We start from the raw sequence: 23082 nt of genomic DNA on the forward strand, positions 1-23082 counted from the left end.
CGATTTTCCCAAGGCCTATGAGGTTCGAGTTTTCGAGCGGGTTTGAAGACCTGGCATTCGTTCTGAAGTGCCTCAATGGCAATGCTGAGCTGGAAAGGGTGGACAAGGGAGTGAGGCTTCTTTGCGATGGTGTAAGCCATGAAGGTCTGGATGATGTACTGGCTGCCCTGTACAGAATCTACGAGCCAAATCATGATCACAGGAGCATAAGGGAAACAAAGAGACTGAGGGAAAGTCCGGAGACAAGAAAGATAGAGGTAAGCATATCGAGCCTGACTTCGTTTTATGGACTGTACTGCCTGATGATCACGCAGGGTACATTAAGAAACAAACTGTTCATTGACCAGATGGTAGAGAAGATCATGCCATCTGTGAGACTAGACCCCGACTTTCAATTGCTGGATATTCAGGCTGGAGAGATAGTAAGTATCGGAGATGTTCAGGGCCTTGACAAGCTTTATTCCGAAGACGTTGTTGCGAGGGAAAGAATACAGGTGCTGAGTGGGCTAAGAGAGCATGTGGCAAAAGAAGAGATGCTAGGAAACAAATTCCTCTTTGTTACAAACATAAAGCCTGCCAAGTTCAAGGGACAGGTTTCCGAGGGGATGATTCTGTGTGTAAAGGGACCAGATGGAAAGATCGAACCGATTAGGATGCCAGGGGAAATTGAGAACGGGTCTAGACTAGAGCTTGAGGGGTTTGAGACACCTATTAGTGACTTTAGTTCTGGTAAGATCGACATGAGGAGGAGCGGGTATATAAACGCTCTTGGATCATTCAAAGTTGTTGGCCATTTTCTTACTTTCAAGGGAAGTAAAGTTACTTGCAGAGGAAAGTATATCAAAACCAACATATCGGATGGGCCAATGAGCTGATTAAACCAATTTTAAGCAATGCAATCAAAAGGCAACAGTCTTTGTGTTTGAGATAAATAAAATTTCTGATGGCGGGGTAATGGAGGGCAAGATGGAGCTTGCGAGTGGTGTGGATTATATAATCCGCGGCTCTCGGAGAGACATAGAGCGTCTTCTTTGTCTCCCAAAGCCAACAATAACCCTAACACCATACAAAAGCAGATGCTCTGATTTGGGTTGGAGGGAAGATGGGCAAGATGCAGTGACGACGCCAAAGGGATTGGCAGAAAACCTTGGGGAGATGAGAAGCAGCCATGTGCTTGTAGAGGACTGCGAGCTGATGGAATACTTTGGATACCTGGGCGATCTGATGTACCTGAAGAGTAGAGGCGTTTCATTTGTTCTTTTGAATGTGCAGAGAATTCCTAAGTTTGTTGAGGACCCCGTTTTTTTGTCTAGTAATAGGTGTTTTATAAGGGCAATTGGTGATGAAAGATACGCTGTAATTTTTGCGCTGTGCAGGATTTACAGGAGCATACGTGTTATATGCAAGGATGTGGAGAGGGTGAGAATGTTTTCCGAGATTTTCAAGCTGAGCTTAGATGCTGTGAGCCACGGGTCTGGCATGGAGGGAGGAGGTGTTGTTGTTGTGATGGATAGGTTTGTGGATGTTGAATGCGAGAAACTATTTTATATTGGAAGAGAGTGCAAGGGAATGAAGACGGTGGTGCTGGATATGAGTAAGATTGGAAAATTCCTGTATAGGATCAGGGACGTGTGCAATATGCTCTCTCCCGCAGTCGTCAGGGGAAGAAAGGAATTCAACATCAATAGATTTCATGATATCGATAAATAGAAATGGCAGGCTATTCAGTGAAATGGGAAGGGTAGAGACCCCTGTATTCCATGGTGAGCTCGCCAGGCAGTAAAGTCTTCGGCGAGAATGCCATTGATGAAAAGCTAGTGAGGAAGCTGTGCTTTGGAGGGGTGGGAAGCAAGTATAGAGGGATTGCATGGAAGATCATCTTTCAGGTTGTGGGGCTAAGAAAGCAGTTGCACACGGGCGAGGTTGAAGTAAAGTACAGTAAGTATGTCAAAATGGTCGTAAAAATGGGATGCTCCTTGACGAACGGGAATGGCTGTGGTGGGGAAGGTTTTGATGTGGATGGGAGCATTCCGGAAGGACCAGACGGGATGCATTATCACAAGCTTGCACTACCCGAAAAGATAGTACACCAGATTGACCTTGATATAAGGAGAATAGACCTCAGGTACAGAAGCTATCTGGGCACAGATATATCGTACATGTATTATCGTGTGCTGTGGCTGGTTGCACACAAGAGACCACTGCTCGGATACATCCAAGGGATGGCAGACATTCTGATTCCATTTATCCTTGTTTTTTTGAATGAGAATGCTGAGAGGGCGGAAAGTAATGCCTATTTCTGCTATGCTCGACTCCTGGACGAGATTCAGTATAACATGGTGGAGCTTCAGTCTGGAATGATCGAGGGGCTGGACTTTGTTCTGCAGACTGTGGATCCAGACTTTCATAAGTTTCTTCAGGAGATAGGTCTGGAGATACACATGTTTGCATTCCGATGGTTCAACTGCCTTTTTGTCCGAGAGTTTAAGGTTCCCATACTACTCAAGATTTTAGACACAATCTTTGCGTCTGACAGCATCAACGAGTCTCTGGTGTATTTTGGAGTTGCGCTTCTGATGAAGTTCAAGTCCACTCTAGTTGAGAACGACTTTTCCCACAACATCCTATTTTTGCAGAGCATATACGATCGGGAATGGGAGGAAGCGGAGATTGAATTGATCTTGTCGTCAGCAAAGTTTTATAGAAAAGTAACGTCTAAGCAACTGCTCTGGTCTCGACTGTGGCACTAGTTTTCCTGGGGATGTGGCTAGGTAAGGTAGCAGAAGGTCAAAGTTTTGTTTTGCTTTTTGTTGGGACCCTTCATGAGGATCATCTTTCTTTTGATCGGAAAAGTGGTGTCCGATGCATTTTCGCTACTACCGGTGCTCAGCAAGGAGGATATGGAGGGAAGCGGCACTTTTCTTGTGTATATCTATTATTCAAGGCCGAATCTTCATTGTGCTGCCTGTGAATCATTTAATCGAAACATTTCCATGGTACAGAAATACATTCCTGTGAAGAAAATAAACTTCTTTGAGGATCCAAGAGTTGCATCGCGTTTCTACACATTCCTTTTTCCATCCTTTGTTGTCAGGGATGGGGGACGCAGCTACCACCTGCCTGTGGATAGCTTTGAGCAGCTGGAAGAGATTATAAGGAACAGAAGATGGGCCATGTTTAAGCCCATGGCGCGGTGGATGGATGTAAATTCGCACTTTGCTTCGGCATACTCCATTGCGAACTGTATTTTCTTCCGAGCCATGCAGAAGTCGTATGTGGTTTTCGATGCGATTCCCGCCTGGGTTGTAAACTTTGGATTTAGCGCCATTATTGCCTACATGCTATACTCTATATGCACGATTTTCCTCATGCCTGTGGAGAAGAAGAAGAAAAAATAAATCGTGGCGGCTATCTATTTCTTTAGAAGACTCTCTGGAAGAATATTTTGATGAAGGTTCTCCACCCCAATGGAGGCTCTCTTGAAGATATTGAAAGGGCCTGTGCGAGACCATGCGGAATATCTAAGAAGATTTATCTTGGACTTTAAGAACGAGAGGAAGGAGCTGGAGATAAGGCTGGGGAAGATAGTTAGCAAGGAGGATGGAAGCAGAATGAAGGTTGACACTGTGGCGCCCATTGTGTTTAGAAACATTCCTGTGGACTACAGGTTTGAGAGTGCGGTTGATCCTGGAGATTTTAAAGTCCTTAAGAAGCAGTTTTCTTTTTGCAAGGGCGAGAGCACGAACGATGTGGTTATAATCAACGAGGATGGCCGGGAGACATATGAGAACGACGAGCTGAAGAAGGTTGAGAAGAAAACGAGGTCTCAGAAGCTCGACATATACATTCCCGGAAAAAGATATGACGTGAGGCTTGTTCTGAACGAGGAGAATGAAATGTTTAAGCGTCCCAGCAAGAAGAAGGCCATCGTGAAAAGGGTCAGGCGTAGGGAAACGTACTTTATAGAGCCCTATGGGTTTGACTTTACGGAGGTCGTTCTTTCCGGGGAAAAAGACGAGAAGGAGAAAAGAAAGTTTGAGATTGAGGTGGAGGTGTTCAATTCTGAGAAGCTGGTGTCCAATGACTTTATTTCTTTGATATATAACTTTAATGTTGATCTAGCTATACAATAAATAAATTTTAATTTCCATATGGCTTATGGAGGCGGCTCCTGTGAGAAGAGAGCAGGTGCTAAGGATGTTGTGGAACGGTTTTAATTAGACCGAAGGCTGGGCTCCTTCTGTTTTCCACTGCAAGCTAGGAAGAAAAACTGAAAAATTTTGCACCCCGGATGGAGAGGAGAGAGTTAACATACAAGATATGTCTGATAGGGGATGGAGGAGTTGGAAAAACAACGTACATAAACAGGGTGCTTGATGGAAGGTTTGAAAAGAACTACAATGCAACAGTTGGAGCAGTGAATCACCCCGTGACGTTTCTTGACGACCAAGGAAATGTAATAAAGTTTAATGTGTGGGACACTGCGGGGCAGGAGAAGAAGGCGGTTCTGAAGGACGTATACTACATAGGAGCCAGCGGAGCCATCTTCTTCTTTGATGTGACGTCGAGGATCACGTGCCAGAACCTTGCGCGATGGGTTAAGGAGTTCCAAGCGGTTGTTGGTAACGAGGCACCTATAGTCGTCTGTGCTAACAAGATCGACATAAAGAATAGGCAGAAGATTAGTAAGAAGCTGGTGATGGAGGTGTTGAAGGGAAAGAACTACGAGTACTTTGAGATCAGCGCGAAGACTGCGCATAACTTCGGGCTTCCGTTTTTGCACCTGGCAAGGATCTTTACCGGAAGGCCGGATCTTATATTTGTGTCGAATGTGAATCTTGAGCCAACCGAAGTCAATTACGACTATCATAGTCCTGAGGAGTCGAAATACATTGACTACATGGAGCAGGCGTCGAAGATGGCTCCAGAGGAGTAAGATTAAAGTGATACACCCTACTTTTGGCTCTACTTGTCGACTTGGAGGTAGATGTTAATTTTTGTCATTACAAAGGCCCTAAAATGGAGAAGAAGTTTCCAACGGTTGTGACGATTGGAGGAAGGAGATATGTCAAGAACAACCTTAACAGGAAATCTGAGGACTGCAAGATGAAGCTAAAAGAGGCACTTAAATCCTTTGGTAGGCGGGTCCAAAAATTACAGATGTCTCACTGCACAATTGAAAAGGGCACGAGTCTGCATGTTTACAAGCTGGATGATGCAAGGGTGATTTTCACCAAAAAAAATAAGCCTATTGGGTTTGTTGTCACTGGAAAAGCAGAGGAAATCGACAAGAGCGTGTATGAAAAGGCATCTAGCGAAATAAATGATGCCACCGGTAAGCCCAATGAACCAGGAGCAGAGGAGAGGGCGGAGAAGGACGATGCCTCGTTGATTGATTAAATGTTTTTAATAGCAGCCTTATTTTGGCAATAACTAGACACAAGGACCTACGCATGAGGTTGTTCCGCATGTTCCTTGATGGCCCAGATGTTCAAAAGACTGGATGAAGAGGCAAACTGTGCATAGCATGGATTGAAGCGGACTTTTAGATTATCAAAACCTGGTGTCCTGAACGCATGGAACTTCTTCCCGGTTTTGAGGTGGTACACAAGTACGGTGCTATTTTCACAGCAAAGAAAAAATTTTGAGTCTGGCGTGATGCATCCGCTTCCTCCTCTTTCTAGATTTACTGAGCTTTTTACCGCACCGTCTGGACCAAGAAGAAGATGGCTTTTTTCGTCGGACACTACCATAGAGCTTCCATCTGGGGAGTAAGATATCTCTTCGTATCTTTTCTCCGGAAGTGATGAAGTGGTTTTTGGCCCCTTTGTGCTTCTCCTGTCGTAGATCTTAAGTAGGGTTCCATTGATTAGCACTGCATAGTCGTTGGAGGGCGATAGGGCGCTTATGGAATTGGGTGTGCTGATCTTGTACACAGGGTTTTTCTTTCTTATATCCCAATAGTTGGTGCAGTCGCATGATGAGGACAGGACAGCATCTTCTTTTGGACATGCAGAGAGTGTGTTTATTTGGTTCTTATGCCCGACGAAAGTACGGACGTACTTGTTGTCAAACACAGACAGGAGATGCAGTGCATTGGACGCCGCATGGACGATTGCACTGGGATATATGAACTTGTACTTCTGTATGCCTGGGGTATGAATGATGTTCTGAACATCCCCTGATAGTGAAGAGTACAATCGGAGTACATTGCTCTGCGTAGCGCTCAACACAAGCCCATCTGTTGAGTACTCCACCTCCTCTGGAGAGGTGTTCAGGCCTAGGGATTTAGATCGTCTGAATTCGGAAAACGACTCGTCGGTAAAAATCATCGTGGCACAGAGGGATGAAAAAGGGGCCCAAAAATGCTCTCAGAAGATTCTTGAAGGCTTGAATATAGGCGCGGGAATAGTGTTGTGAAATTTATTTTAAAATACAAATTCTGTCTGTTCTTCCAATTAAGATAAGTTATATGCTCGCAGTATACTGGCTGTTCGCTTGCTCCTTGGTTTAGACTTTTTAAATGCCTCCTCATTGAAGATCTTGAATAGCTCATTCCAAGTTTTCTGCTCGATCTTTGCTTCAAGCTGGGATAGAATCTCCGAGAGTTTTCGAGGCTCAAACACTTCCAACAGGCCGGTCAGCAGCTTCGACTTTTCGTTCGTCGAAAAAGACCTTGTTATCGAAACTATGAACTCTGTGATGAACACAGGATTCCATGTAAAGATAAGTCCTGAGATTATCCTAATCCTTTTGTTGTACCTTTCTCTATCTTCGTTGGATCTTCTGAAGCTCAGGGCTTTGATGTCTTCCACCAGCATTTTCTTGGAGAAAATTATTATAGACTTCAGCGTCCAGTCCTTGACTATCCACTTCACAACAATTATGAAGTCCGACGTCTTGTAGCTATCAACATACTTCTTCATGTTGTATGCAACAATGCGTGCATTGTCTTCGTTTCTTATCCACTCCCCAAAGTTTGCATCGTACGTCTCATCCATATAGGAAATAGACTTCTCTATCTTTTCTAAGCACAACCCCATACTCCTTGCTCCTAAGCTCCTCTCTTTTTATAGGAAAAGGTTTCTCCTTTAAATTACTAAATAATAGACCGAATCAATGTTTACAATTAATTAAGATATAGATGACATTCAGGATCTCGATGAAAAGGCCGATAAGGAATAAGGCCCTCCGATCGGTCTTCTGAGTGTGCTGAAGGCTTTTTCATGGTGGTTTGCTGTCTCCTTTGTCGAAGAGGGGAGACAAACAAAAACAAAACACTGTGAAATCTACTTATCTATAAATCAAGCCGTCCGCAGCCATAGGGAGAGTCTGGGGCTTGGAAAGATGGCGCTTGATCGGAAACCATCATCAATCATTTCCTGTGGTCATGCCTGGCACAATCATAACAGATATCATAGAGCGCGTGTGATACAGAATCTACTTAACGTTCTATTTAAGTAGTGAGCTTTGAAGTGTCTATTTCATACAGGACATCGGAATACAGCCACATTCTCTTCCTGTATGAATCATAGGTGATTGCCTTAGGCGTGAAGTTTAGCCTTGCAAGCATTTTACAAGTGTTGGGGCAGTACAACTCTATGCTGTCTGATAGCAAAAATACAAGGATAGTACTGAAGACCTTAAGCCCTTGCCAGTCTTCGCTTTTTCTTATCGACCCCAACGCCCTTCCTCCGTAGACAACCACCTCGTGGTTACTCTCAAGGATTATAAAGTCGGAGCCGTTGGAAGCCATGGAGACGAATTTTAGGTGACTTAAGAACTCCACAGGTCTTATCAACACGCCTTCTCTGTTCTGATGCCAATTTTGAATAAGACAAAGATGGGCCTCAAGAAGAACATATATATCTGGTCCAACCTCTGCAAAGTCTATTATGTTCCCAGGCATAGTTACAATGTGTCGGGGCCGTACTACCGGAAGGTCGATGGAGGATATACTGCAACCGCACGAAAAAATAGCATTATTGTTTGCGTGCATTTTCTCTATGTCCCATCCTATCCTCATAAGTATCGGGCTGTCCAGCCTGAAGTAGTAATATTCGTCCTCGTCAATCCGAAGAAATACAATGCCCTTGTGTTTAAATATTTCTTTTACTCCGTCCGAGGGAAGACTCACATCTTCTCTTATTAATCCATTCATGTTCAGTATGTAGAGCGTGTTTCCAATGCACATGAATAGGTCACACTCTATAAGCTCCATGTGCAGGATGTTGCCATTGAACAATGCCTTTCTAATCATACGATTCCTCCTCAGAGGGATTATGATGTTGCATCGAAAGTAAAACATGTTTTGGATTACAAGGCGCACTTGAAGGTAACCAAGCTGGAGGTGCCATTACATGCATCTAAAACCTGAAGTTTTATTTCTCTTCCTGGGAACATGAAAACTTCAACACTTGCCTGTCAACCATCTCAAGAGCTTTGCATGTCTCTTTTATCTGATCCTCGATTAATCTCCTGGTGTATCTGTCTTCTGCCTCACCCATCGTGGCAAGCTTTTCTCTTAGAGCAGCCAGTTCATTTTCATAAGCCTTTCTTTCCTTGACGAGCCTTTGGAAGGCCTCCTCTGCTACGGAATGCCTTGTCTCTACCATCAACGGGTGTGACATTTAAAAATTTATCATTCCCTAATGTGATGTTTCCATCCTTACCGGGCTTTGACATCCATTGCTAACAGACGGGAATGCAATCCATAGGCACGCCAAAATGAATGTTTCCGAGAACCCAATAATATGGGCAAGCCTTCTCTGCAAGATTCAAAAATACGTCTATCCAATGCCCTTATGATAAAAAAGATCATTCACAGACCGAAGAGGTCTCTTTTTGTGTTTAAGAAAGAGGAGTCTTTGCTATACGGGCCCAGGGTGAAAAGCGCACCGCCGATTGAAATCAGCTTCGAGCCTCCCGCAAAGATCGAGCCGAAGCTTGCGGTAAGGTTTACAAGGGCCGATGGAACGCCGATAAGGAAGGAAGACTTACTAGACTCGACAGACAGTGAAATACTAAGTGAAAGCTCAGTAGAATCAGAGACAGAGGTTGAAAATATACCACAAGAGGCGGATACAGGTAATACTCGTGAGGAATCTGAGGAATGCCAGAGGGAAGCTGGTGCTGAGGAAGAGCCCAGGCCTGCTCTTGAAGACAGGGCATTGATGCTGGACAACCTTTTGAAGAGGTTTTCCGAGCAAAAGATTGCAGAAAACAGGGGCCCTTGTTACAGTGTTGACGAGATTCTTAGCGTGGAAGACAGAAAGGCAATTTCTCTTGAGCTGAAGATAAAAACCAGGAAGGAGGCAAAGGGGGTATACAGACCCGATAACAACAGGAAGGATACGTGCATTGAGCAGGCAAGACTCGAGTTCAACAGGCTTACAGCCAAGAATATAGGACTTGTCATAAAAAATCTTAAGGCCATTCGGGTTGGGACTATTGAAGAGATGAAGGAGATAGCTAAGATTCTGTTTGACAAGGCAATTTCTGAGCCCACGTTTGTAAAGTATTATGCACTGCTGGTTCTTGATCTGAAGAAGGAGTGGCAGTCTGAAGAGGAGAAGACCAGGGATATAACCCAAACGGTGTTCTTTGGAACTCTTCTTACCTTAACACTAAAGACACTTGAGAACAAGGAGAGGTGGGGGGACGAATACGAAAGAAGGAAAGAGATGTCATTTGAAGAAAGAATGGCTTACGAGGAAAAGCTTGAAGAGGCGGAAACAGAGAGGTACATAAAGAAAAGAAGGACGCTTGGAACAATCGACTTCCTGTCGTCGTTGTATTCCTTAAATGTAATAAGTTATGTGCACATGAATGCCTGTATCAATACACTAATGAAGCTAGACGACTCTGAGAATGTTGAGGTGCTATGCTACTTGATTGAGAACATAGGCGAAAAGCTAGTAGTTAGCGGGAAGGAACACATTATATCGATGGTATGCTCCAGCCTTGCACAGAAGAAAAATAGCTATACGAATAGAATTAGATACATGATAGAAAGCCTTCTGGACAAAAGAAGCTCTTGGAAGCCAAGAGAGGCCAAGGCTGGAAATGTGTTTTCTTGCCTGGAGGTTGAAAACGACTATGGAAATGCACAAAACCAGGGATCTCAGGAATCGCCTTCAGAAGATGTGCTTCCTTTTTTGTCTTCGCTGTCAGAAGAGTTGTCTGTGGCATATGAGGACGATGACAAGGAACTCCTCTCTGACAGTTTACAGAGCGGGGAGTCGAAGTTCGGAGTTATCCCATTCTATTTATCATACTTCCAAGAAGCCATATCGAATCACAAAGTCTCGGATTTGCTTTCCGACTTTTTCATTTCATTCCGAAGTACATCGAGCATTACTGAGGAACAACTAAGAGAAGTTCTTCTGAGTCTCAAAGGCGACCTAGATGTTCTGAAGATCGACTTCCCCATATCTCCTAAGAAGTATTCGGAGCTTATCACAAAGCTGAGGGCATCAAAGGTAATATCACAGCCACTGTTTGAGGAGCTGAAAACTTCGGACTATAACTCAAGAGCTACAGACATAATTCTCAGGTGGTACAAATCGGATAGGGATCGAGAAAAGGCGCTTACAATCTTCCCGAGTGAAGCGATAGAGAATCTTATTAGGAAATAAAGCATGGTATTTGATTTAATTTCAGGGCCATATGGCCGAGCCTGCCCACTCCCGCTACTTTCTTTGATACTTCAGAATGGAGTTATAGTGGCTCAGGGCTAGAGACAACAAAGAAAGCTCTCTCCCGACTTCTTTTCTGAACAAGTGTTTGTTCAGGACTTCCATGACATTTTCTCTTCTAATAGAATCCGCAATCTCATGGAACCTTGGGTCATCTACATCCTTATATCCTATCAGAGTAAATAACCTGTCATTTTCGTTCTCGTCATTCATAAACGTCCTGGCAAACCTTATGGCTTCCACGTGTCTTCCCGCTCGTAATAAATCAACAAAAACCAGCTTCGACAAAGCCTCTTTCACCAACGTCTCGTTTTCAATTCCCAGGTCAAACAGCTTCAAATCCTCGCATATTCTAAAGGCCTCGTCTGTGTTTTCCTTCTCAATAAGAGACATGATTCTTTTTCTTGTGGTGATGGATGAATAGAGTTCTGTGTCGTCTGCGGATTCATTGCAATGTCCCTGGCATCTCTTGTTCCACAGCATCAACGCCTTGTCTGCACAAACAAATCTCATATGATCGGCTATTATTCTTTTGGCTAGAGACTCAAGATCCTCTCTCGAGTGGTCTGGGTTATCGTGGTCAACCATCTAACCTGGGGTGTGGTGCTGCGTCCTTTCCAAATGCTCCACTTCCAATAAACAAACGGGCCAGGAATTCCAGGAGTCAAGTGGATTTGCTCGTCAGAGCTCGAAGCATCCGCTAGTTTATAGAGAGTACTATGTAACTAAACAATACCAATATCATGAACTTGAGAATTTTCCGCGATGTTTTCTCGAGTAAAGCCATCTATCTCTCCTTAGGAGCCATGAGATTTCTACATGATTTTAAGGAGTCTCAACCAATAGAGCAGGCCAAATAGAGTAAGGAGCATTTCATCCCACATCATTGAAGGCTGTGATTTTATCCAATATGCTTCCTTTAAATACAAAAGTGAACGCTAAAGAGAAGTCTAGAGTTGCCCTCATGGCTACGAATATAAATTGCAAGAAGAAGTGGCACCCAAGCAGGCATGAAACACAAATAAGGGTCAAGGAGGCAGAGAAAGCCATTGAAAAAAACAGGATCGAGGAAGATGCAAGAAGAGTGCTTGGCAGAAGGGAAGCGCTTGAGTCGGAAATACATGGAGAGCAGACAGAAAGAATGCAATGGATGCTGTAGCTGGGCCATCAGTTTTTGTGAAATATCGTCGTTTTAGATCTCTGTTTGTTATGCAGATGAGGCTCTGGAAGAAAGAACCAATAAAATTTTATTATAAATATTCTTTTGCCAGGAGGGGTAAGATGAGAGCAGAAACCAGCAGCGGATCCAAGAGGACTTTCAAAACGCTGAGGACAGGTTTTCTGGGACTTGTCGGGGTGATTGCTGTGTACTATGCGCTCCTGTTTATCTTTGGAATCAAGTACTTGAATCCGCAGTACTATGGAAGCTACTTCTATGCTTGGAGGGTGAACTTTGCAGACAAGCTGATGACGCACGGGAGATACAAGCTCATCAAGAAGAACGAGCATCCCGAGACGGAGGACAGGAAGAGGTTCTACAGGATCTCGCAGGACAAGGAGGGTCCGTATCTGATCCGGTTTGACAGGCCCGAGCACTTTCCGCGGGGGCACGAGCACCAGTTCAGCCTGAACTTCCCTGCATACGAGGACTTTCTGAAGGTCCGGGAGAGATTCATTGTTGAGTCTGAGGGGCTGCAGGAGAACATGAAGCTGGAGCACTCTGACCTGATGGAGCAGATGAAGAAGGAGAAGGGAGGACTGTTTTTTGCAAGCTACAGCGGGAAGTCTGTTGAGGAGATGATGAGGATTCTGTTCCCGAACAACAATGCAGACAGGAACCCGTGGTTTGATGTAAGCAACATACTGATAAGGGCGGTTTCTCGGATTATGTCGCAGGACGAGAAGGACCGAGAGGGATACCTGTTTGACGGCTCGGAGGTAGGAGACGATCTGATGAAGGATATCCGCGAGGGCCTTGATGCACTCGACAGGAGTGCTGGAGACGGTGACGTCCTCCTTTCCGAGAAGATCTCTGACGCAGACATCAAGAACTTCTTCATCAACAATGGAAGGGTGTCTGGAACGCCACAGGAGACGTTTGCCTACTCGCGGCTGTACTACCTGTTCAACTTCCTGACTGCGGGGATTGAGTTCAAGTCTGAGAGGCTTGCGGAGCTCCGGGGCGACGGGGAGAGCAGCAACGAGTTCCGGGAGGCGCGGATGGACTATGTTGCCAATGTGTTTGCCAGGATATTCGCCAGCATATACCCGAACCAGCACAAGAAGGATGTCAGCAACATTGGGGTTCTCGAGAAGGTAAGGAACTACTACAGCCCCAAGATGACGGTTGACCCTGAAAAGGAGGTTGACGATGCAGATCTCGAGCTTGTCAGAGAGAGCTTCTCAAGATCGTCAAGAATCTCTGCATGACCACAATAAATTGCAGTTTCTATTAGCTTTGTGCGGGTTATTTCATAGTCTGTATTGTGTTATCCATCTTTGCCCATGAACTCAGGAAAGTACGTAGAGTCAATAGAAAAGATTGAACTGTTGTTAAAGTCACTAAGAAGTGTGCTAAACGGGATAAAGAACGGTGCTGTTAATCAGAAAGACATCGATAACATAAAAGAAAGCCTATTTGCGATAAAAGCCAATGCAAGATCATGTCTGTAAAGGGAGCAGAAGATTCATTAGTTTAGGTTTTAGAATTAAAGGTCTTAGTAAATCCTACTGATCATACTACTGTAAGACTACTTGCTTTGTTATTCTTTGTTAAGGTTTTTTTGAGCATGGGGTGAGAACCTTCCATCTCACTATCCTAGGAAATTTAGAGTCGGGACCATGCCCTCGATGCTTTTTGAAGCAACATTGGAGGTGTTTGAAGAAGCTTCCCTTCGGGCTCAGAAGACTCTAACATCTTTGAAGGAGTTGATGCACAAAATAAACTCGTGTAGCGAAAGGATTCTGCAGGGGTTTTCTTCTGCTGAAGAGAGCTCCGAGATCAAGAAGCATCTAATGGAGGTGTGTGATTCTGAAGACGCGATGGAAAGAGAACTAAAGGACCTTACTGCATTTCTCGAAATCCAGAATGAGGAAATAGAGAGAGACGTAGCATGTTTCAAAGAGATGGTGTCCAAGGCTGGAATAAGAAGTAAGCTAGAGAACATTTCTTATTTAATAAATAAGAAAATGTACCTGGAGGAAGAAAAAAACCAGAACAGGCAATGATAAAGCTTCTGTGATTCTAATTTTTGTGTATATTATCTATCCCGCAACAACAGTATTTCCACTTCTTTTAACCCAGCTATTTAAGTTAAGATAGGGAAAGTTTAAGGGCCGTTGTTTGTTTCTCGGTATTCCTGAAGCTATTATTGGTTTTTGATAAGGAGATACTCTTTCTCGTCGAAAAAAGGAAGTGACAATCTGAGGCTGCGGATTCATATGGAAAGGTGGATGCACGGCAAGGATAGCCACTCTCCATATTGCAATGGAAAAGGAGCTTTTCTAGATGAAGAACATTTCTTCCTGGATAATCTTATCGGAATGAGGATACAAGAATGTTGATCTCTGTATCTGTGATTTGATTTATCCCCGAATAAGGCTGTAGAAGAGGTATTGTGCTACTGAATATGAAAGGGGGAAGTATGGTGATGAGTCTGATGAATGTATGCTCTTTTAGAACAATGAGAACACATGTTGCATGTATATTTGTTCTACTTGCCAGGCTGTATAGTTCGAATGAGGGCGAAGTAAGGAAGATAGGAGAAAGATTTGAAAAGACATTTCCCTGGAAGTCTAGTAAAACGGAGCTGCTAAAAAGACCACTCGAGAAAACTCTCGGCTTAAACGCAAGAGTGATAATTCCATGTATTTTTTCATAGCAGTAAGCTCGTTATATCTCCTGGCATGAGATATTAGAATATAGATGAAAAAGAAAAAGGATATCTTGAGAATGTTGTTGGGCTACTTCCAGAGTTAGCATGGTGTTCCATAGCATATATACATTTATTTGGGAATGGTAACTGGACTGTGGACTTAATGAAGGAAATCTTCAAAGCAATATCTTTCAAGGATTTTCAGTCTGTTGAGATATACAAGAAAACCAGAGGAAGATTTGGAATGAGATTCGTAGGCCTAGTGAACAGGATATTCAGACACAGTGATAGTATGACCGGTAGGCCTGGACAACAGCTTGCCTCTGGAGCGAGAGCAAGGATTCAGGGCATGACGAGCTTTCTGTCTGCCGAGGAGAAGAGGAAAGAGGAAGAGATGTTGAGGAAGATCAAGGAACATGGATTGAAGTTGTGCACCAAGGAGAAGCAAGAGGAGATGACTAAGGCGCAGGCTGGTGTGCGATGCATGTGCACACATTTGGGGAAGAGAGGAGGATAGAACAAGTTTTTTAATGGAGGCGTATTTGACGTGTCTACGTTTAAAAAGAATAGGATTGAATGTGAGTGTGGAGGAACCACTAAGTTATTATGTGAACCATCCAGTACTGATAAATGCATATGAGAAGTACAAGAGGATGGACGTTATGACTGAGCTGGCTAAGCAGGCTAAGCAAGTATTTACAGAACGGAAAGATATTGATGATGAAAGCATCAACAGCGCAGTACATGAGGTCAAGGAGAGAGAAGAAGTAGAGAGAAAGAGGCAAGCAGAGGGGAGGAAATCAGTACCAGAAATGCTTTGGAGTTGTTGGGGATGGAAGAGAGGGAGAGGGGTAAAGAGAAGGGCTCTAAAGGAAAAGGCAGGAAGAAGAGAGGTAAGAAGGGTGCAGGAGAGGCTAAGGAGGAGAGTAAGGAAGAGGACAGAGGGGAAGAAGAGGAGGAGAGTGTAGAGGCAGATGTTCCGGTAGAAGAGATGGCGGCTGGGGGTGCCCGGCCCAAGAAGAAGAGTCCGAAAGAAAAGAGTAAAGGCGAGGAACATTGTTATAAGGTGCACAAGAGGGTTCTCCGGTGGATGAAAAGTGCTGAAAGGATTAAGTATGAGCTGGATAACGGAGAGGAAGAGAAGTGGAGAGGCAGGAGTATTGAGGAGATTGAGGAGCAGAAGGTACTACATGACATTACAGAAGTGCTGAAGCTCCTCAGAAGCAAGGAGTGTGACAAGTTCTTTGCCCGGACAGGCAAGTACATGAAGGGTGGGAGTGAGAGATGGAATATGGTGGGAGTTGGGATACTTGAGGAGGGAGGGAAGAAGAGAGTGGGAAATGTAGAGGTTGGCCTTTTTGAGGGCAAGGGAGGGGAGAATATAATCTACCATCTGATGTTCAAGCCCACAGACTTTGAAGAGGAAGGAGAAGGAGCAAGGCCATCGTTTGGAAGGTGTGATGGTGTGGATGCGATAGAGGAAGGGAGAATCTCCGACATGTCTGGGTTTCAGTATCCTCCGGGCGTCCGATCTGAAATAACGAGTAGTGGGAGTGAGTTCAGGATAGTGTGGAAGAATCAGAGGGATACCAGCTTGGTTCTCCGGAGTCTTACTGTTCTGCGAATTCCTGAGATCCGGTGATGGCCATGAGTATGTGGGATGGTATAAGTCATGGTATGAGTATATAAGTAAAGGGAGGATTATTGTCATTTAGATATTGCTTTGATGTTATGCTTGGATGGATTGTCATCAGCGAGGGATGTCTAGCACCCCTATGGATGAGAAATTGGGATTACATCCATCCGTTGATATAGTGTAGCTCCAGAGGAGTAGTTGGAGGGCTCAGTCTTATCGCCCTGCCACAAGAAGGAATTCCAGGAGACGGGCTTGTTTCGTGTTAACAGAAGATTCTTTATACCGTGTGGTAGGGCTGGTGGAGTGAGTTATAAGATAGAATGCCTAGTCCTGGGCAGTAGGGTGTTGAAGAGGCGAGCTGGATCCTGCTATAGCGAGAAAAAGGAGACGGTAGTATTAGACATCAAGTAAGGAGGAGGGCCTATCGCATGAGGTGGAAGTATGCCGCATGGATATTAATTGCTGTAGTCGATGTAATGTGCTGCTCCTCGGAAGAAAAGAGTGCCAGTGTCTCCTTTGTAACGAGGCCAGGAAGTCAAGTGATAGCATTCCCGTTTATCTTCGTAGGACATAGTATTGTTGTATTGCCAACAACGAAGTACAGTAACTTGAAGAGAAATGCCAAGAGCATGGAAGACCTTACTTTTCTACTCTCTAATCTCTCTCATGTTGTGTGGAGCCTCACGATCGATTCCACGGTATACAAAGATGGTGGCAGACTTGAGAAGCTGTTTGACAAAAGAATGAGAGGTTATCTGGACGGTGTGTCCTTAGATGTATTAAGAATGTACGTCAACGGAAGCAAAACCTTTAGCGAGTTGTTGCAAATAGTGTATGAAAGGACATTTGAATGTGATTCTAGGAGAAGTAGGCAGATGGCAAGATATGGAGAGAGTCTTATAAGGGAAATTGACAACATGATAGAAAGCATGCCTGCCGAGATGTCTGAAGAAGAAAAAGAGAAGATGCGAAGTGATTTGAATAATAATAGGAAGTATGTGGAGTCTTTTCATGATACAGAAAAATGGAGGCAGGTAGTTGAGGCAGAGAAGATGGTGTGCAATACATGCAAGGAGATCTGCCTTGGGTTGAAAGAGGAGGAGCTGATGGGACTGCTAGCTGAGGGGAGTGCGAAAAAGTATATAAAGGCAAGTGCTGGGGAAAGCGAGGTAAGTAGTACGGTGTATCCAGAATATATCGTTGTTGACATTAGCCTATTATTAGATGCACACAGAGAACATGGAGGAGATGTTACAAAGGAGTTAGTCAAGCAGATGCTGCTGGGGAAGAAGGAAGAGGAGATAGACAAGAGGTATATCGGTAAGGTCGCGAATGCAGTCAAGGAAAGGCGGAGAAGAGGAGAAAAAGAGATAGAAAAGAGAGTGAAAAAGCTGCTGAGGGACGAGGAGAAGGCAAAGAGCAAGAAGAGGGGGAAGAGGAAGAGTGTGGGAGTCTCCGAGGCCAAGGAAGAAGAGAAGAAGGAGAGCGAGACAGAGGAAGTTGAGGCAGGTGAGGAAGTGGAAATGCCGTCCGAGGAGGTTGGAGGAGCACGCAGGAAGACAGGTAAGAAAAGTGAGGGTGGCCGGAAGCGCTACAAGATCCACAGAAGGGTTCTTCGGTGGAGAAAGAGCCCAGAGAAGATCAAGGAGGAGTGGGACAAAGGAAGCGAGGAGAGGTGGAGGGGAAAGTCTCTTGAAGAGATCAGGGAGCAGAAGGTGTTCCATGACATAATGGGTGTGCTGGAACTTCTCAGGAGCCCAGATGCAGACAGGTTCTTCATGGATACAGGAGATTACACCAAGGGCGGGAGTGAGAGGCAGAGGATGGTGGCGATTGGGGTTCTTGAGAGCGGAGGAAAGAGGATGCTAGGAGTGGTGGAGGTTGGGACGTTCAAGGACTGTCCTAGTGGATGCCCAGTTGTGTACCACCTGATGTTCCGGGTTACGGGGATAGAGGGGATGGGAGATGTTATGAGACGGGGGGGGGGCAATCTTGGTGAGGCGAGCGACGTTGAGAAGATAGATGAGGATAAGGAATACCAGGATGCGGGCAAGTTTGTGTATCCAAAAGGAGTAACGTTTGAAACGGTGAAGGAGACAGGATCATTCCAGATAGTGTGGGGGAATCCTTCAAACACCTCTGAGGTTCTCCGGCGTCTCACGATTCAGTGCAGACCATGTGTGATCTGAGTGGTGTGATGTGATGATGAATAAAGCAAATAGTGTTATGGTTGTGTTCTGTTCTCTACTGTGCTTTCAATGACTCTGCATCTCCGCACATCCTCACTCATCGTTGTAGTCCGGGTCTTCCCAATCCTGCAATGGACCATGCTTGGGTGCAATCCACTGCCACCAGTACTTCTGGGACTCTTCCTCCCTCCTCCCACAGTAGAAAATCAGGCCCGTTCGATGAAACAGAACACCCATCGATCGGAGAGGAACTCCGTGCAAGGACTCCTACCCAGCACACGGCCAGATGCTCAACAGAGGATATTCACATGGCTTTAATCGAGTAAGTAGTCAGGCCTCGGGGAGTCATGTGTCCAGTCCCGCTATGCGGCAGCAGTACCAGTCATATCGTCGGTGCCTCTCCTGTACGTCATGAAGTAGTCCCGGCTTGATACCCACGATGCAAAGGTGGTGACCGCCACACTCATCACAAACAGGCAGTTCATCACAACAGCCCCACTCCCACCTGTGGATGCCTTTTCTCCATCAGCTTCGTCCATGTACGACACAAGAAGCAGAAGAGCAATAAGCACAGTAAGCCCAATGCATACCATGCCACACCGCCCATATGTGTCGAGCAGGGGGTGCTTGGAAGGCTCGGCAAAGCATGCCACTGCCAATAGCACATTTCCGGCACAGAACACACACATCTGCTTCCAGCTCATCCCACACTGGATGAGACGCTGTCCACACATCGAGGCAATACTAACTCCAGCTACCGTCAGGCTGTACACACCACTCTCGATAGAGCCAGCATTCAGAAGCTCAACTGCCACAGGAGCCAGACATCCAAGCACACTCCATACATTCCTCAACACATCACTTGTCCCATCCTCATGCCAGTTCCACCCCCCCCCCACAGTACCCACATCTGGTGCATGATGGTCCCGGCCACAGCTAGTGAGTACAGTGCTGTGTTCCATCTTGTCTTCACCCTGCTGTTTTTATCCTCGGCAAGGTGAAGAAAACTATGGATGGCCAGAATGGCAATGAACATAAAGCATAGGAGTTCACATAGTTTCATCGGGGGAGAGGAGGGAAGGACCCTTTCGAGATCGGAGATCCTTTCCTTCAGGTCAGACAGGCCTTTCTCTGCTTCACTCAACATTCCCTTTAGTTCACTGAATGCATCAGAAAAAGACTTTCTATTCCTTTGAAGATCATCGACGACTTGGGCACATGATGTTCTGAGAGCCTTGAGCTTTTGAGAAAGGGAGTCAAAGGCCGTCCTGACATCTCGAAGAATCTCGTAGAGTTGCGCTCTATGAGGCTCTGGGACTTTGGTGATCATCTTTTCTAAACAGTCCAGCTCATTCTTTATTGTCTCGGAAAGAGAAGCCTCATCAATGTCATGCTGAAAGTATTGCTGGAGGACTTCGAGGCCTATTTCGTTTATGCACCGATGAAGGTTGTTCCAGTTCCGGTTGGCTTCAACACTGCAGCCTCCCTCCATCCCTAAGAAATCAAGAATGACAAACTTCAAAGGGATCTTTACTTCGACCTTCAGGCCTTCACGGACATGGGGCAAGACCCTCCCAAGCGCATCTTTAAACGCTTTGAGCAGCTCTGGATAGTTCTTGAGAAACCCATCGATCGCTCCAAAGTAATAGGAAAAGTTGGAGATGTCTGGTTCAGTAAGAATGATAATACTATGCGGCTGATTTAAAAGCTCCTCTAAGGCCTTCAACACACCCTTGGCTGCATCGACGGCAGCAGTTCCTTCGGGGTTCCCTTTCCCCTCTAAGTCCTTGAGGATATCATCGAGTAGGTTTGTGTAGAAGGCAATGGCAGGAACCATTCTTTTATATATTATAAGATCAATAATCCATCCTGCTTTGTTGTATAATGATTTTTCACCTGTAAAGGCTCTTTCACAATAGTTGAGGTCAACTTCATTGAGCGTTGTTTTGATACGATTGATTTGTTCCATCGGTGGGTGTGATATATCGCATTAGCAATCTTTACACATATGGCTTATAAATAAGGGTCATAAGAGTGGACCAATGGTGGCATGGCGGATCTCCATCCAGGGATCTGTTTAGCGACAGGCATTGCAGAGAGGGGGTGAAGTAGATTCTGATGGCCATAATTGATAAAGACAGCCATCGGCCATCAAAGACCTTGTAGGTTGGATGGAGGATGTGTTTATGGCACACTATTTATTGTGGCAGCATTAACACGGCAGTTCTTTCGATGTGGTCGGACCAGCAAGACAGGACATCTGGAGTATACTGTTATGGATACTAAATTATTATTGGGGGTGTCCATAGGGGAGAGAGGTTGAAATGAAGGTTGATTGAAGAGATCAGGGAGCAGAGGATAGTAGATGATACTGGGTCGCATAGCGGGTGTTGTTTTGCTCCTTAGGATCCCGGATGCAGGTTCTTGATGGATTAGGAAAGCACGTCGAGAGTGGATGTTTGAGACGTCGTTTGGCAGCAGTTAGAGTTCTTGAGAGCGGAGGAGAATGACAGGAGTGGTGGAGGTTGGGCATTCAAGGACGGGATGATGTCGAGTTGTGTACCACCTTCTGTTTCAACCTGTAGGTTTGGAGGAGTAAGAAATGTCATAAGTTCAAAGCTTGATCTCTCCAGGCTTAGTAAATGTCTGCATGTTGATGTATGCTGGCTACGGTTAAAGAGTAAAATGGTTTGTGTTGGTGTAAGGACATGCTCATGGATGGAGGTTTATTGATCAGCTTTTGATACAAAGACACTCTTTACCTTGTCAAGTAGGTAAAGTAATAATCGAGAGTGAGGATGGCTTCACAGCCCATGTCTGTGTAGGTGTAAATAACAAGAATGAATATGAGAACAAAAGCAACTACCCTCCATGTTGTAGTGGGCAGAGAGCTCTTTCCAGATGGATAGTATTTCTCCGTGAGTAATCTTACCAGGACAAGTAAGGGAAATGTTACTGCAGAGTAAAGACGGTACTTGGACTTTTCATGCATAAATATGAAATTTACTATGAAGCATAATAATATCAACACATCGATAAGGATATTGATGCCGGTGTCTGTGAATCCAGTCTGTCCCGGGACAAGAGAGCAAGAGATGGAGAGGAGATAGGTGGGTGGGATGAAGAAAGAGGGAAGGACGATAGAAAAGAAGAGTGGATCATCGTCTTTGCTCCAATTATCGTTGGTGAGTATAATGATTGAAAGAATGAAGATGGTGGCAAATGTGATGAAGAGAGCACTGAAGAAGTAGCGGAGTGCTTTGTGCAGAGTGTCCTCTGGCTTGTTGTTTCCCTTCCAGCTAGTGTGGAACAGGAGGAGATGTTGGGCTGCTAGGTATGAAAGGGGGAAGAGTGTGGTGATGAGCCTGAGACAGGGATTTTTTTCAAAATTGTCTTTGTCGAAGATGAAGTACAGAAGGGCTGAAAATGCAATTGATATGAGTACCACAAGATCGTTATTGAGAATTGCGCTCCGGTGGTGTTGGATCTCGGTGTGGTGTTGTTCGTTGGTTTCATGTGGTTGTGGGATACTGGTAATGCTCATATGGGTAACTGAGATAAATATGTTGATATTAGATATGAGATATGTAAAGTAATTAGGTGAACCTTCGTGGCTAGAGAGGATTTACAGAGAAAGCAAAAGGGGGAGGTTGTAGTCTAATGAGTGAAGGCCCTTGCCGAGTAATGAGGATATGGCTTGTATATGGATTTGATTGCTTGACGGGACACATGGTTCTCAGATAGAGGAGACTGAAGATGGGAAGGATGTAAGAGAAGGTCTTGAAAGGGCTTTTTCTTGTAAGTTTGATGAGTTGGGTGTAGAGTGGCTAAGGGAATCACTTGAGGGAGCTTCGGGGTTGGACACAGGAGTATTATTATTCCGTTTATCTTTCATGGTAATGAAACCGTTGGATCGCCAGATTCCGGATAGCAGGATATGGCAGCTGAGCTTTAGACTTGATGTGGGAGGGTTGGGACGGCGTCTTTCTGAGGCTTTGAACCTGTTACTGTGTACGAGAGGACCAGAGGGAGACTTAGGATTCGGTTGATGCACTTGATAGGTGAGAGATTCGGGGCAATGGTGGGACGGCGGACTTGGACGAGGGGACGTCAGGGTCTCTTTCTGACAAAGAAAACAAGAAAGAGGAGGAGATAGCTCGGAAGGTCGAGGAGGATGTTGGCTGTGCACGAGGAGCGCACAGGAGGAGGTGGCTAGGGGGCAGAGGGATGAGATAGAGAGGAGGTAGGGAGACCCTTTGAGATGGCTGGGTTTTTGTATCCAGGGGTGTGAAGTAGCGAGGGAGGAGAGCTGAGGATGGAGTGGGGGAATCGCAGGAACACTAGTTCGGAGTCTCGGTGTTGGGTTGGGATGGTTGCAGGGAAGTTGTCTCTGTTCCATGGAGTGGTCGAGCGGAGTTGGGATTATTTGGCGGCAATAGAGGATGTAAATCTGGATAGGGCTGGAAGCGATTGAAGAAGACAAGGGCAGTGCAAAGGAGCCCTGTTGTGTAGAGTAGGATGGCAGCTTCTGTTTGCTGTGTCTTCCCCTGTGGCAGTATCACAGGAAAAGGAGGTAACAACAAATTAAGTAAGGAGGAGGGTCGCCCTATGAGATGGAGATATGGCTCATGGATACTAGTTACCATGGCTAGTGCAATGCGTTACTCGTCAGAACTCGAAAGGAT

General features: G+C 45.1%; 24 protein-coding genes across 24 annotated transcripts, besides 1 other annotated feature; 15 read left to right on the forward strand and 9 right to left on the reverse strand.

Annotated features, from left to right (window-relative positions):
- Positions 1 to 17: 17 nt before the first annotated feature.
- On the forward strand, positions 18 to 875 carry ECU04_1510 (uncharacterized protein; the record flags this gene model as incomplete). The annotated part of the gene is made up of 1 exon (NM_001041186.1): positions 18 to 875. The coding sequence occupies one exon, from the start codon at positions 18 to 20 to the stop codon at positions 873 to 875; it is 858 nt and encodes a 285-aa protein (NP_584836.1).
- Positions 876 to 966: 91 nt separating this feature from the next.
- On the forward strand, positions 967 to 1710 carry ECU04_1520 (uncharacterized protein; the record flags this gene model as incomplete). The annotated part of the gene is made up of 1 exon (NM_001041187.2): positions 967 to 1710. One exon carries the CDS (start codon positions 967 to 969, stop codon positions 1708 to 1710), a length of 744 nt encoding a protein of 247 aa, NP_584837.2.
- Positions 1711 to 1760: 50 nt separating this feature from the next.
- On the forward strand, positions 1761 to 2750 carry ECU04_1530 (uncharacterized protein; the record flags this gene model as incomplete). The annotated part of the gene is made up of 1 exon (NM_001041188.1): positions 1761 to 2750. One exon carries the CDS (start codon positions 1761 to 1763, stop codon positions 2748 to 2750), a length of 990 nt encoding a protein of 329 aa, NP_584838.1.
- A 72-nt stretch (positions 2751 to 2822) lies between these two features.
- Positions 2823 to 3398, forward strand: ECU04_1540 (uncharacterized protein; the record flags this gene model as incomplete). Its single annotated transcript, NM_001041189.1, has 1 exon — positions 2823 to 3398. The coding sequence occupies one exon, from the start codon at positions 2823 to 2825 to the stop codon at positions 3396 to 3398; it is 576 nt and encodes a 191-aa protein (NP_584839.1).
- A 69-nt stretch (positions 3399 to 3467) lies between these two features.
- ECU04_1550 (uncharacterized protein) lies at positions 3468 to 4133 on the forward strand (the record flags this gene model as incomplete). The annotated part of the gene is made up of 1 exon (NM_001041190.1): positions 3468 to 4133. One exon carries the CDS (start codon positions 3468 to 3470, stop codon positions 4131 to 4133), a length of 666 nt encoding a protein of 221 aa, NP_584840.1.
- Positions 4134 to 4291: 158 nt separating this feature from the next.
- On the forward strand, positions 4292 to 4936 carry ECU04_1560 (GTP-binding nuclear protein; the record flags this gene model as incomplete). Its single annotated transcript, NM_001041191.1, has 1 exon — positions 4292 to 4936. One exon carries the CDS (start codon positions 4292 to 4294, stop codon positions 4934 to 4936), a length of 645 nt encoding a protein of 214 aa, NP_584841.1.
- An 83-nt stretch (positions 4937 to 5019) lies between these two features.
- ECU04_1570 (uncharacterized protein) lies at positions 5020 to 5400 on the forward strand (the record flags this gene model as incomplete). The annotated part of the gene is made up of 1 exon (NM_001041192.1): positions 5020 to 5400. One exon carries the CDS (start codon positions 5020 to 5022, stop codon positions 5398 to 5400), a length of 381 nt encoding a protein of 126 aa, NP_584842.1.
- A 47-nt stretch (positions 5401 to 5447) lies between these two features.
- Positions 5448 to 6332, reverse strand: ECU04_1580 (uncharacterized protein; the record flags this gene model as incomplete). Its single annotated transcript, NM_001041193.1, has 1 exon — positions 5448 to 6332. One exon carries the CDS (start codon positions 6330 to 6332, stop codon positions 5448 to 5450), a length of 885 nt encoding a protein of 294 aa, NP_584843.1.
- A 126-nt stretch (positions 6333 to 6458) lies between these two features.
- ECU04_1590 (uncharacterized protein) lies at positions 6459 to 7043 on the reverse strand (the record flags this gene model as incomplete). Its single annotated transcript, NM_001041194.1, has 1 exon — positions 6459 to 7043. One exon carries the CDS (start codon positions 7041 to 7043, stop codon positions 6459 to 6461), a length of 585 nt encoding a protein of 194 aa, NP_584844.1.
- Positions 7044 to 7456: 413 nt separating this feature from the next.
- Positions 7457 to 8260, reverse strand: ECU04_1600 (uncharacterized protein; the record flags this gene model as incomplete). The annotated part of the gene is made up of 1 exon (NM_001041195.2): positions 7457 to 8260. The coding sequence occupies one exon, from the start codon at positions 8258 to 8260 to the stop codon at positions 7457 to 7459; it is 804 nt and encodes a 267-aa protein (NP_584845.2).
- Positions 8261 to 8381: 121 nt separating this feature from the next.
- Positions 8382 to 8615, reverse strand: ECU04_1605 (uncharacterized protein; the record flags this gene model as incomplete). The annotated part of the gene is made up of 1 exon (NM_001415607.1): positions 8382 to 8615. One exon carries the CDS (start codon positions 8613 to 8615, stop codon positions 8382 to 8384), a length of 234 nt encoding a protein of 77 aa, NP_001402491.1.
- Positions 8616 to 8804: 189 nt separating this feature from the next.
- Positions 8805 to 10637, forward strand: ECU04_1610 (uncharacterized protein; the record flags this gene model as incomplete). The annotated part of the gene is made up of 1 exon (NM_001041196.2): positions 8805 to 10637. One exon carries the CDS (start codon positions 8805 to 8807, stop codon positions 10635 to 10637), a length of 1833 nt encoding a protein of 610 aa, NP_584846.2.
- A 54-nt stretch (positions 10638 to 10691) lies between these two features.
- Positions 10692 to 11285, reverse strand: ECU04_1620 (uncharacterized protein; the record flags this gene model as incomplete). Its single annotated transcript, NM_001041197.1, has 1 exon — positions 10692 to 11285. One exon carries the CDS (start codon positions 11283 to 11285, stop codon positions 10692 to 10694), a length of 594 nt encoding a protein of 197 aa, NP_584847.1.
- Positions 11286 to 11397: 112 nt separating this feature from the next.
- Positions 11398 to 11484: a sequence feature (Short protein (ECU04_1622, SKD10694.1) was converted to a misc_feature.).
- Positions 11485 to 11661: 177 nt separating this feature from the next.
- Positions 11662 to 11856, forward strand: ECU04_1625 (uncharacterized protein; the record flags this gene model as incomplete). Its single annotated transcript, NM_001415608.1, has 1 exon — positions 11662 to 11856. One exon carries the CDS (start codon positions 11662 to 11664, stop codon positions 11854 to 11856), a length of 195 nt encoding a protein of 64 aa, NP_001402492.1.
- A 122-nt stretch (positions 11857 to 11978) lies between these two features.
- Positions 11979 to 13127, forward strand: ECU04_1630 (uncharacterized protein; the record flags this gene model as incomplete). The annotated part of the gene is made up of 1 exon (NM_001041198.2): positions 11979 to 13127. One exon carries the CDS (start codon positions 11979 to 11981, stop codon positions 13125 to 13127), a length of 1149 nt encoding a protein of 382 aa, NP_584848.2.
- A 75-nt stretch (positions 13128 to 13202) lies between these two features.
- ECU04_1635 (uncharacterized protein) lies at positions 13203 to 13370 on the forward strand (the record flags this gene model as incomplete). Its single annotated transcript, NM_001415609.1, has 1 exon — positions 13203 to 13370. One exon carries the CDS (start codon positions 13203 to 13205, stop codon positions 13368 to 13370), a length of 168 nt encoding a protein of 55 aa, NP_001402581.1.
- Positions 13371 to 13547: 177 nt separating this feature from the next.
- ECU04_1640 (uncharacterized protein) lies at positions 13548 to 13925 on the forward strand (the record flags this gene model as incomplete). Its single annotated transcript, NM_001041199.2, has 1 exon — positions 13548 to 13925. The coding sequence occupies one exon, from the start codon at positions 13548 to 13550 to the stop codon at positions 13923 to 13925; it is 378 nt and encodes a 125-aa protein (NP_584849.2).
- Positions 13926 to 14816: 891 nt separating this feature from the next.
- ECU04_1650 (uncharacterized protein) lies at positions 14817 to 15089 on the forward strand (the record flags this gene model as incomplete). Its single annotated transcript, NM_001041200.2, has 1 exon — positions 14817 to 15089. The coding sequence occupies one exon, from the start codon at positions 14817 to 14819 to the stop codon at positions 15087 to 15089; it is 273 nt and encodes a 90-aa protein (NP_584850.2).
- A 315-nt stretch (positions 15090 to 15404) lies between these two features.
- On the forward strand, positions 15405 to 16214 carry ECU04_1660 (uncharacterized protein; the record flags this gene model as incomplete). The annotated part of the gene is made up of 1 exon (NM_001041201.1): positions 15405 to 16214. One exon carries the CDS (start codon positions 15405 to 15407, stop codon positions 16212 to 16214), a length of 810 nt encoding a protein of 269 aa, NP_584851.1.
- A 422-nt stretch (positions 16215 to 16636) lies between these two features.
- Positions 16637 to 18397, forward strand: ECU04_1670 (uncharacterized protein; the record flags this gene model as incomplete). The annotated part of the gene is made up of 1 exon (NM_001041202.1): positions 16637 to 18397. One exon carries the CDS (start codon positions 16637 to 16639, stop codon positions 18395 to 18397), a length of 1761 nt encoding a protein of 586 aa, NP_584852.1.
- Positions 18398 to 18759: 362 nt separating this feature from the next.
- On the reverse strand, positions 18760 to 19131 carry ECU04_1680 (uncharacterized protein; the record flags this gene model as incomplete). Its single annotated transcript, NM_001041203.2, has 1 exon — positions 18760 to 19131. The coding sequence occupies one exon, from the start codon at positions 19129 to 19131 to the stop codon at positions 18760 to 18762; it is 372 nt and encodes a 123-aa protein (NP_584853.2).
- A 116-nt stretch (positions 19132 to 19247) lies between these two features.
- Positions 19248 to 20366, reverse strand: ECU04_1690 (uncharacterized protein; the record flags this gene model as incomplete). The annotated part of the gene is made up of 1 exon (NM_001041204.1): positions 19248 to 20366. One exon carries the CDS (start codon positions 20364 to 20366, stop codon positions 19248 to 19250), a length of 1119 nt encoding a protein of 372 aa, NP_584854.1.
- A 789-nt stretch (positions 20367 to 21155) lies between these two features.
- ECU04_1700 (uncharacterized protein) lies at positions 21156 to 21941 on the reverse strand (the record flags this gene model as incomplete). Its single annotated transcript, NM_001041205.1, has 1 exon — positions 21156 to 21941. One exon carries the CDS (start codon positions 21939 to 21941, stop codon positions 21156 to 21158), a length of 786 nt encoding a protein of 261 aa, NP_584855.1.
- Positions 21942 to 22133: 192 nt separating this feature from the next.
- On the reverse strand, positions 22134 to 22796 carry ECU04_1710 (uncharacterized protein; the record flags this gene model as incomplete). The annotated part of the gene is made up of 1 exon (NM_001041206.1): positions 22134 to 22796. One exon carries the CDS (start codon positions 22794 to 22796, stop codon positions 22134 to 22136), a length of 663 nt encoding a protein of 220 aa, NP_584856.1.
- Between the last annotated feature and the right edge of the window lie 286 nt (positions 22797 to 23082).

The sequence above is a fragment of the Encephalitozoon cuniculi genome, chromosome IV (assembly GCF_000091225.2).
Source record: "Encephalitozoon cuniculi GB-M1 chromosome IV, complete sequence".
Classification (NCBI taxonomy): Eukaryota; Fungi; Microsporidia; family Unikaryonidae; genus Encephalitozoon; species Encephalitozoon cuniculi.